Source organism: Hordeum vulgare, chromosome 1H, assembly GCF_904849725.1.
Source record: "Hordeum vulgare subsp. vulgare chromosome 1H, MorexV3_pseudomolecules_assembly, whole genome shotgun sequence".
Taxonomy (NCBI): domain Eukaryota; kingdom Viridiplantae; phylum Streptophyta; class Magnoliopsida; order Poales; family Poaceae; genus Hordeum; species Hordeum vulgare.
In genome coordinates this window covers 29,085,279-29,095,822 of record NC_058518.1, presented here as the reverse complement: position 1 = coordinate 29,095,822, position 10,544 = coordinate 29,085,279, and the positions used below count along the sequence as shown (strand labels likewise).

The window sequence follows — 10,544 nt, the reverse complement described above, 5'->3', positions numbered from 1 at the left end:
ACACAAAGAAAAAATTGAAGTATGCGGTGATAAGGTGGGCTATGTCGATGCATAGGGTTTTCCGGACACACATATCAACTCCAATAAAATATACCGTGAATTGTGTTGAAACAGGTTGTCCTGCGAAGGTGCACGGGCACGTGCCGAAGCATAACATCCACTCGGTTGTCACCAATGTGGTCCCACATAATTGTGTGAGAAAAAATCTGTTGGTTCGTCATCCAAACCTGAGTTCAACTCTCATAGCGCAACTCATGTATACTGAGATAGTTGAGAAGAAAGATATGGAAGCAAAACATATCCTAAAAGCAGTGAAGGTCAGATGGAATTATGACATTCCGTATGGGAAGGCTTGGAGGGCTAAGCCGAAGCCTATGGAGGAAAGGTTTGGGACGTTCTTCGACTCATATGATAATGTTGTCCATCTCCTTGACATACTGAAGGAGAGGAATCCCGACACTTATGTTAACATACAACACACGAGGTTGGAGATTATACCAGATTACAAGGTGTTGAAACGAGTATTCTTCTCTTTCGATTTGTGCATTGAAGCTTTCCGGCATTGTCCTCCCGTGATGTTTGTGGATGGTACATTCCTGACTGGTCAGTACAAAGGGCAATTCCTTACTGCTATTGTTGTGGACGGGAACAACCAAATCATCCCACTAGCCATGGCATTTGTGGAGGGCGAGAACTTTCTGAGCTGGGTATGGTTCTTCCGGCAAGTTAAAATTGCGATCGTGAAGGACCGACAAAACGTGTGTGTCATTCATGACAGACATCCTGGTATATTAAAGGCCGTGAAGACACTAAGTAATCCAACAACTGACGAGCCAACACCTTGGAAGGACTTGCAAAGCCGGTGGTGCATGCGCCATCTGGGTGCAATTCTTTCTCACAGTTCAAGAACAGACGGTTGATGAACTTGTTCAAAAAGTTATGCAAGCAGAACCAGCAGTGCAAATACGAATTTATTTGGTCCAAACTAGATGAGTTTACTAAGAAGCAGGTCCTTACTAGGAAGAAAATGGAAAAAGACCAGGTTAAATTAATAGCACTCATCGCGGAGCTAGAGGAGCCAGTAGGTCTTTGTGACTTGCCAGCAATTGACCCTCCTAATACGAAGAGAAAGAAGGCATGGCAATAAAGAATTTTCCCGAGTGGATAGAGAAAGAGCCTCCAGTGAATTGGTGTTTTCTGCATGACACCCATGGAGCCAGGTATGGCCACATGACAACCAATCTTGCAGAGGTGTATAACTTTGTACTCAGAGGGAATAGAGCATTGCCACTAACAACTATTATGGAGGGTGTATTCCATGGGACTGAGATATTTCAGAGAAAGGCACGAGTTAGCAAAGAAGCATATTGCAGATAATCAGAACACGCCTTATTGTAGCCGTGTCATGGAGTACATGGATCAGAACATAAAGAAAGCAAAAAAGCACACTGTCACGCTCATAGGTAATCAGGAAAGGAGGTATGAGGTTCAGCTTCCTATTGATGGTTTTGGTTCTGCAAATGAGGTGAAGACGCATGAGGTTAAAATTGGAATGGAATTTTATCTAACTTGCGAGTGTACATGCAACCGGCATTGTTGCACCTGCCTTGTTCACATGTGTTGGCTTCCTGTGACTAGATTGAGTTAGACAGTATCTCCTTCGTGTCTCCGTACTATTCAAAAGAGGTAGTACTCAATGCCTGGAGAGGTGAGATTATAGGGTTTAGAGTCATCGGCAATTTCAACAAGGTTATTGATGGTGAGAGAGTATACATCCCAGATCCTAGACTTCGACGAACTAGCAGGGGCAGACGTAAGGTAAAGCGCATCCGAAACGATATGGACCAATCTGAAGCTGGTGGAGCAACCAGACAATGTTTGCTCTGCGCGGCTTATGGACATAGGATGAAATATTGCCCCGACCTGAACAAAGACAATGCTTCCACATCGACGAGTGCTTCCACATCGACGGCTGCGATAGCAGTAGCAAGAGGTGGTCGTGGCAGTCGTGGTGGACGTGGCAGTCGAGGCCGAAGTGGTGGACGAGGAATAAATAACTCAGAAGCTACATAATTTGTCGGCCTACGATTTAATTTGTAATATGTCTGCACTATGTTTTAATGTGTACTATGTCGGACTACGTTTGCACTATGTTTTAATTTGTAATATGTCTGCACTATGTTTAAATTTGCAATATGTCTCCACTATGTCTGCATGAGCTTAGTTAAAAAACATAATTACTGATATTACTGGATAATTGCGCTGGATAATTACTGATACTACTAGATAATTCTGCTGCATAATTCAATACAAATTCTAGTACTTGATAGTTTAACTAATGAATAATTCTACTACTGGATAGCTCTGCTGGATAATTCAATACACATTCTAGTACTGGATAGTTCAACTACTGGATAGTTCTACTACTGGATAGTTCAATACAAATTCAACCATTACATACTTAAAATTCATCACGGATCTCCTTCAACTTCTTCACCTTGCCCTTATAGCCATGATTCTGTTTCATCATATCAGAAATGATGTGCTCCAGCTTCTTCTTCTCTTCCTTCATTTGGTCTCTCTCTAGCACAAGCTGGTCCCTCTCCTTCTCTGCCTTCGCCCTGAGTACCTGATGTAGATTGGTGGAAGAATGGTCAGCCAACTTTTTCTTATCAAGCTCCTCTTTTAGATCACTCATAGCCAACCTAGTGCTGCCAAGCTGACTAATAGCCTCCTCCTTGTCAGCCATTTTTGCAAAATCAAGTTTGAAAAAACGAAGCTCTTCCTCCATCCTCCTCTTTTCTCCAACTAATTTGAAATTTTCTTCACCTAGCTTCAGATTATCTCTGAGCATGTCCTCGTTTTCTTTGTCATGCATGCTCCACAATTGACCTATACAAAACTGCATAGCAACTGACCACTCAGGGTCTATCCACTTCAGATAGCAGCACTTTTCTTCTACCTAAAATTCAAAACAATTTCAGTGATTAACATACATGAAATTGAGTGGAGCAGAAAACTAACTAAGATTAACTAATTACAGTGCAATATACCTTCTCCTTTGCACAAGCAAGAAAACGTCGTACAATGTCAGTAGATTGAAATGCAACTTGCGTGAGGCAAGGCTCTAGATGCATACAGCGAGAAGATAGTTCATGAGCAATGCCACTCCACTCATAGCATGGGATAGTCCTAGGAAGCTAAAAACAAAAGACACTGAACTGTAATGAAATCCCGAAATAAAGAACGGTAAACCTAGCTGTAAATGCTGGAAACCCAAAATTAACGTACCTGGCTAGTCACACTATCGTCATCCCAAGAAGAGCTTGATCTCTCGTTCCAAGAAACCATGGGAGAGTAATTGGCAGAACTAAATCTTCCGGAGAACCTAAATATAAATAAACAAGTTAACTATCAGATTTAAATATATCTACATTGAGAACCTAAAAATATTTAAACAACTTAACTATTCTACAGGAGAACCTATATATCTACCAGACATACTTAAATATATCTACCGGAGAACCTAAAATATATTTAAACTAATTAATTGACAAACCTAAAATATATCCAAATCTACCGGACAACCTAGAAATATTTAGACTACTTAACTGAGTCACCTAAATATATCCAAATCTACCGGAGCATACGGGAATGATTGTTGAATTTACCCTTGAAGCGTGCGAAGAAACGACGCACACCGAACGACCACCACCACCTTTACCCACACCTCCACCTCCAAAATGAGACCGTAGGCCGGTGGAGATGGGTAGGATGTGTTGATTCAGCGGACCGGATGCGAAAATGGGCGGAGGATGGAGGAGATCGGAGGGGTGGCAAAATGGGGGAAACCGAGAGAGAGAAGAGAAACCAGAGAAAAGAGGAAATGAGGAGGAAGTCGGGGGTCGGCAGGGGCTATCCAGGGGCTCTTCGGCCTCCTGGAGGCCGACAGCCCCACTTCGGCCACCCCCAGGCCGACAGGTGGCGCTTCGGCCACCTGCAGGCCGACAGCCCCCCATCGGCCACCTAGAGTCCGACAGGTCCCCTGTCGGTCACCCACAGGCCGGCCGGGTGTTACTTTTGACATTTTTAGAAACGCTACCATTCATTTCGAATTTATTATAAATTTGGTGCTAGTTTTGAAAAAAAATCCCCAATGACCTTTGAGACCGTTCGCTGTTGGACCGGTCCAGTTGACCTTCGACGTAGACAGGCCGTGTATAGGCTATACACATACACAAGTTTTGGTGCGCGAAAGATCATCCTATCCTTTATTATAAAAAGAAAAAAAGTGTAACAACACCCGAATGCCTAGGCACACTACCATTACGTTTGCACACTCTGTAAACAGTACAATGAAAAAAATAGAAAAAAAACTTAAACAATCTAAAACTTTGCAACATATAAGATGGTCAAACTTTGTAGATTCTTATAATTTTTCATGCCAAAATATCATGTAGAGAAAAGTGTACAAACAAGTTTCAGATTTCAGTGCTACAAGTGTTCAAATTTTGAAGTACTAAAATGTTTTTCCTGTGTAGAGCTCCTCAAATGTTTTTTTGGCATGAAAACTTGCAAACACTTAGAAAGTTTGATCATCTTTGATCTTGCAGATTTTTTTGATTTTTTTTCTATTTGTTTTGGTTTTACTGTTCATAGAGGGTGCCTAGGCATCCAGGTGCTGAAAATCCACTCTCTTATAAAAATGTATGAAGAGATCTTCTCCGTTGATGTGTTTAAAATGATTGTACCGGAGAAGAAGTGAAGAACCAATTGCAGTTTGATCATCACAATTCATTACCAGCAGTTCAATAATGCCACCAGACAATGTGTCTGCATGCAGTGCGTCGAATGGGGTACACATAAATCATGAGTGGATCGGCCCATCGATCTATACAATATTAGTACAATTTCAAACCATTTGATGCGCAGGTATACGGATCATCAACTAGGCTGCTGCTTAATTGCTGAGGAGCTCCTTGACCAAGGCGACCACCTTGGCCGTATCAACCGTCCAAGCCACCGAGATCGGCGTGTAGCCCGACCACGCGTTCTCTGAATTGAACCTGTTCGCCATTGATGCAAACAGCATCACATTGAGATCATTGATCAGTGACTAACAGTGAATCCAAACGATTATAGATTGTGAAATACTCGTTGATTGATGATTACTTCTTGAGCCCCATGTCCATGGATGTGTGGCCTCTGCAGATGCCCTGGGTCTCCACCCGCACCACGCCCTTCCTGAACGTGAAGAGCTCCGGCCGGACCAGCGCCGCGAAGCTCACCGGGTCGTGGAGGAACACGGCGGGGTCACCGTACGAGTGGAGGTGCCAGTCGCTGTAGAACTTGCAGATGTCGCAGAGGAACTGCGCCTGCTTCCCGCCGGAGCTCCTCAGCTCCGACAGGTCCGCCTCCGTGAAGCTCACCTGGGTGGTGATGTTGAGGCCGACCACGGCGATATCCGCGCCGGAGGTGAACACGATGTCCGCCGCCTCCGGGTCGCTGTGGATCTATTAATGGACACAACGGTTAAAATTCTCAACAAAAAATCATTGAAATTTCTCATATTTTGGTGGGGTCTGAAATATTTTAATCCTGAAATTTCGAGCCAGATTCAAACTAATTCAAAATAAATTTAAATTAGGTTAAAATCCAATAAAATCTTAAATCTTCAAATTTGATTTTTTTTTTGAAATATGCGAGTTTCTTTTTTGTTGAAATTTCGCATATTTCAGCAAGCCCGGAAATTGTTTTCTTTACGAAATTTAAAACCTTGGATCGATACAACTATTGTGTGGTATTAACACTGATCCAAGGTGAAATGAAGTGCAGAAAATTCATGAACTGAGAGGGAAGTGTAGTGGTGACATTACGTTTGCTTCAGCTGAAGGGGTGGCATTCCCCGCTGCGAAGAAGGCTCCACCCAGCACGACTATCTTCTTCACCTTGGTCACAAAGGAGGGGTCCATCTTCATGGCCTAAAGCAAGATTCAGAAAGTTCTCAAACAGATTCTTTTTATAGGCAAAAAATGTTGGTCTCCTGCATAATTCACATGCACAACCTGAAAATGAAATGCTTCCTAGGCGTTCAAAATACCAGCAGAGAAAGAATGTACCAATGCGAGGTTGGTCAGAGGGCCCAAGGCGAGCACCGAGACCTCCCCGGGGAACTGCGACACCTTGTCGACCAGAAATTCCGTGGCGGTTTGCTCTGCTTTCTTGATGGTGGGTTCAGGAACAGATATGTTCCCGAGGCCATCGGATCCGTGAACAAAGTCGGCAACCTGCGGCTTCCCTCCCTGTAATTCAGAGAAAGATACGAGCAGTTCAAATTTCCATCCCTCAGAATACATACTAACTTTCCTCTCAAAAGAAAAGTACATACATAATAACTGAAGAAACAACTGAATATGCAAGTTCAGAAGACTGGGGATAAATGGTACAAACAAAATAAGCCAGGTCTTGCAGATTTGCAACAAACCAAAATTTCAGACTTGACTATCAACTTTTATTTCAGACAAGAGAGATGCATTTGAGTCCATTCGGAGGAAGCTCTGCATGCTGCTTAACGTCTGCTGAATTGTTGAGTATTACCTTGAGAGGCTCGGCGCTGCCCTCCGCCACCGGCACATCGGGACGGCCTGCCTTCTCACACTGCCAAGCAAATCAAACAGGGGTCTTTCATTTCAGCAGAGTTATTATCAGTAAAAACTCAGCAACATATAAATGGCAATGGAGGTTGGTGCTAGTGCTAGTACTTGCCAGAATCAACGCGTTGCGGGTGGCGTATGCGGTGGTGCAGTTGCCGAAGATGGTGGTGAGCCCTAGGACCTCGACGCCGGGCGCTCGGAACGCCATCAAGATCGCCACGCTGTCGTCTGGCAACAGTGGACAGGCCATAGATCAGATCAGTAAACAATGAGAAATAAATAAATAAATAAAAATTACAATGATGTTCTCTTCTTCTGAGATCCGAAGAAGAAAATACTGGCTATGTGCGCGAATGCAGATTTTTAGAGCATCTGCACCCCGGCCCTGCTATCCTGACTCTTGAATATCGCTTTAAGAACTGTGCGACACAACTAACATTCTACACAAAATTTTCTCCTTATTGTTTCTTTCATGTAGAACATGTCTTAAAGTTTAAACTTTTGCAGCGTGGCAAAGCTTTTTAACTAGAGTCTAGGATAAACCTTTCAGAATTTTTGATAAGATTTTTTAATCAAACAAAACTTATTTTGTATATTTATGTTAGTTCAAAAGATCTAAAAGTTTTATCCTAGATTCTAGTTAGAGAGCTTTGCTGTTCTATAAAAGTTTGAATTTCAAGACATGTTTTACATGAAATTTTTTATAAAAAGTAAATGTATTTATACGAATCGCGATGCAGGGAACGGATGGCTGGATAAAAAGGACCCCGGTGCAGGTGCTCCAAAACATGTTTTCGCTATGTGGGCAATAAAATGATGGGATACAAAAGGAGAAAAGGTAGTTAGCACGAGTAGTAGATTCTGCCACTGTAGTTTAGCAGAGGCCCCCGTGATTCAGGAACCAGAAGTAGCAGCTTTCTTTCGCTTTCGACTCAAAGACAGGAAGAGGATCAGCTACTGATCGATATCCATTCTACTGCTACAAATATCTGTTCTACCAGCACTACTTATGTTATGTATGGCCCGGAGAGTGCGAGAATGGCTATGTGGGGCCCAGATGGCAGGACTATCCAAAGGGAGGACGAAGAACTTCAGGCAAGGCGGCCGGGTTTGCCGGTAAATTAGGTTACTGCTGCTGCTGCTGCTGCTAGCTGGGCTCCATGGGTTGCGGAATGGGGATCAGCAGGACGCTCATGTTTTCTGGCGTGGCGGATCGAGCAAGGAATGGGTAAGGACTAAGGACTCGATGGGATCAATGGAGACGAGACGAGGAAGGTAGGTACGGTCGGTACCTATGCCGGGATCGGTGTCGATGATGAGCTTCATCGTCTCCCTCTTCTCCGCCGGCCGGATCTGACGCCCGTTGGCCGCCATCGATCCCCGCCCGGTCGATCGCTCGAGTGGATAGAGCCTCTGTCCCTCGGTCACTCTCCGTCTTCTCTTCCCTCCTTTCCTGGAACTTCTTCCTTCCTTCCTTCCGTTCTTTGTTTCTTGTCCTGCAGGTTAGGCAGAGTTTTCCGTGTTTGGGCAAGGATAACAAGAAGAGATGGATCTTCTATTCTTCTCACATGCTGCTGACTGGATCAGCACCGTCGGTCAGTCCGATCTGGACGCCAATCAGTGCAGGTGAGAGTGATCAGCACCACACGTACTTGCGCCCAACCACATGGTCAGATCCAGTGCCTTGACAGAGCGAAGGCACCGGTGAACAGTCTGGTGCCTTGCCCCTCATTTCTGTCCGTTGGATCGAGAATTAATGGTCATATGAACATCAAGTGCTCATCTATCCCCAAACAGTAAATTGGAAAAAAAATGTAAAAATATTCAAAAAGTTTTTAACTTTTTTCTGGCAAACTTTGACAAATTTTCTAAGTACTCGAAATTTTTATCATGAAATCACATTTGTGAAAGTCGTGATAAAAAAAACAAAATCAAAACCGTGAAAATGCTACTTTCGAAAGCATTTTCAAATACCAGTTTAATTTTTTTTGTCACGACTTTCACAAATGTGATTTCATACTGAAATTTTACGAGCTCTTAGACATTTTATCAAAGTTTATCGTAAAAAAAGTCAGCTTTTTTTTAACATTTTTATTAAAAAAATCGAATTTACGGTTCGGGTGTAGAAAAGCACTTGATGTTCATCCGACCATCGATTCTCGATCCAACGAACAGAAATGAGGGGCAAGGCACCACACTGTTCACCGGTGCCTTGGCTCTGTCAAGGCACTGGATCTCTAGTATTAAAACTGCACAAGTGGGGTGAAAAGAAGATTTCCACATCAAGATATAAGGCCAACTCCACCGCACGATCCCAAACGGACGTCCGGTTTGGCCGGATTTTGTCCCTTTGGGGTGGCAATGGGTTCGCCCATGTCCGCTTCTATCCGTTGGATCGTGCGTGCGCCCACCGCGTGGCCGCACCCCAAATCATGTCCGTGTTGGACGTGATTAAAAAGAATAGAAAAACTTCAATAAAAAGTAAATACGCACAGTTCACGCCCCCACTGCGTGCGCCATCTCCGGAGTTGTGCACGACCAGCTCCAATGCTGGCCCACCAGATCCGGGTGGAACGCGGCCACCGGGGCGACCTCCTCCACCTCCATCAGCTCGGGGATGGCGACGTCACCGACCGCAGAGAGGGCCATCGCGTCCTCTAGGCCCGACCATTGGCGTTCATCATGCGTGATCATGGAGTCCTCCATGACACGCTGCATGAGCCGGGCCTCCTCATGCGCTGTCATGCGAGGAGGTGGAGGTGGTGACGGAGACGGGGAAGTTGACGGCGTGGGCGTGAGGCCGCGCACCCGTGTACGCCCGCGCACCTCCCGACGTGGCCGTCGCGGCCCCAACACCGTGCCGGCGAAGAACGAGGCGCGCCGCACATCGTGCTCGTCCCTGAGCCACGTGTACCAGAGCACGGAATCGGGGGCGTACCTATCGTCGTAGTAGAGGTCGTCGGGGAGGAGGCGGTGGTGCCGCTCGATCTCGTCGCGGCGCGCACGACCGCTCGTCGGCACCGGCGGGATCGGGACCCGGTCGACGGAGAGATGCCAGTTGTTCGGGAGGTGGACGTCGCTCCACGGGACCGGCGTCCTCGTCTCCCAGTAGCGTCGGCATACCTCAGCGCTGAGGTACTGTCGATCGCGCTGGCCGGCGGGCCTAGGCCGATGGTGAAGGGAGCAGGCGCGGAGGCCCGGCGCGGTGGCAATGCGGCCTCCTCCTTCACGTAGCCACGACGACGTCCCGACGAGGAGCCAACCTCGCGGTCGTGCTTCCCCTTGCGGCCGTAGTTCCAGAGCCTCATGGCTGCGAGGCGGCCGACCGGCGAGTTCGAGGCTAGGGTTTGGGGTGACGGGTTTCGAGGAGGCCGCGGGATGTAGTGGAAAGTATGGACGATGAGCGGTCCACGGCTTCCCCATTTAAGAAGGACCGCGACCGTTCCCTGGGCGGATGACATGCGGGCCCGGCCGCTCGTGCACATTGATGTGGGCGGGTGGGAGGTAGGTGGCCGCCTGTCACGCGGCCCCGAAGCGGACGAGTGTGTGTCCGTTTGTTGTCCGCCGCGACCTAAACCCCACGCAAGTTTGCGCTTGAAATGGGTCTAGGTTGTCCCGCGCTGGGTCGACCGGTTTGTTCCTTTTACCCCAAACAAACGGAACCGGATATGATAAGGTCACGCGGTGGAGTTGGCCTAATGCAGGCCGGCCATGCAAGTGGGCTCGTCTCCGGCGTGTCCGGCTGTCCGCATCAGCCATCGGCAACGCGCGTGCAGGGCTATTTTGGTTGTATAAATTTGGCATATGCTGTTGACCAAGAAGAACGCCATCACTGTGTCACAACTCTTTTTTACAGTGCACATAAGACCATGGCTTTTTTTAGGAATAAGA

The 10,544-nt window shown here is 46.3% G+C and overlaps 1 protein-coding gene across 1 annotated transcript; it reads right to left on the bottom strand.

Annotated features, from left to right (window-relative positions):
• Positions 1–4,762: 4,762 nt before the first annotated feature.
• LOC123402919 (probable uridine nucleosidase 2) lies at positions 4,763–8,289 on the bottom strand. Its single transcript, XM_045096919.1, has 7 exons — positions 7,946–8,289; positions 6,766–6,881; positions 6,598–6,657; positions 6,120–6,302; positions 5,877–5,981; positions 5,173–5,513; positions 4,763–5,066 (listed from the first exon to the last, which is right to left on the bottom strand). Exons 1-7 carry the CDS (start codon positions 8,025–8,027, stop codon positions 4,961–4,963), a joined length of 993 nt encoding a protein of 330 aa, XP_044952854.1. The 5' UTR covers positions 8,028–8,289; the 3' UTR covers positions 4,763–4,960.
• Between the last annotated feature and the right edge of the window lie 2,255 nt (positions 8,290–10,544).

Bases quoted from the DNA above. Each gene is read 5' to 3' on its own strand.
- LOC123402919 (XM_045096919.1), bottom strand. From the start codon at position 8,027: ATGGCGGCCAACGGGCGTCAGATCCGGCCGGCGGAGAAGAGGGAGACG. The intron at 6,658-6,765 runs GCAAGTACTAGC...TTTGCTTGGCAG, and splicing joins CCCGCAACGCGTTGATTCTG to TGTGAGAAGGCAGGCCGTCC. The intron at 5,982-6,119 runs GTACATTCTTTC...ATCTTGCTTTAG, and splicing joins CTCTGACCAACCTCGCATTG to GCCATGAAGATGGACCCCTC.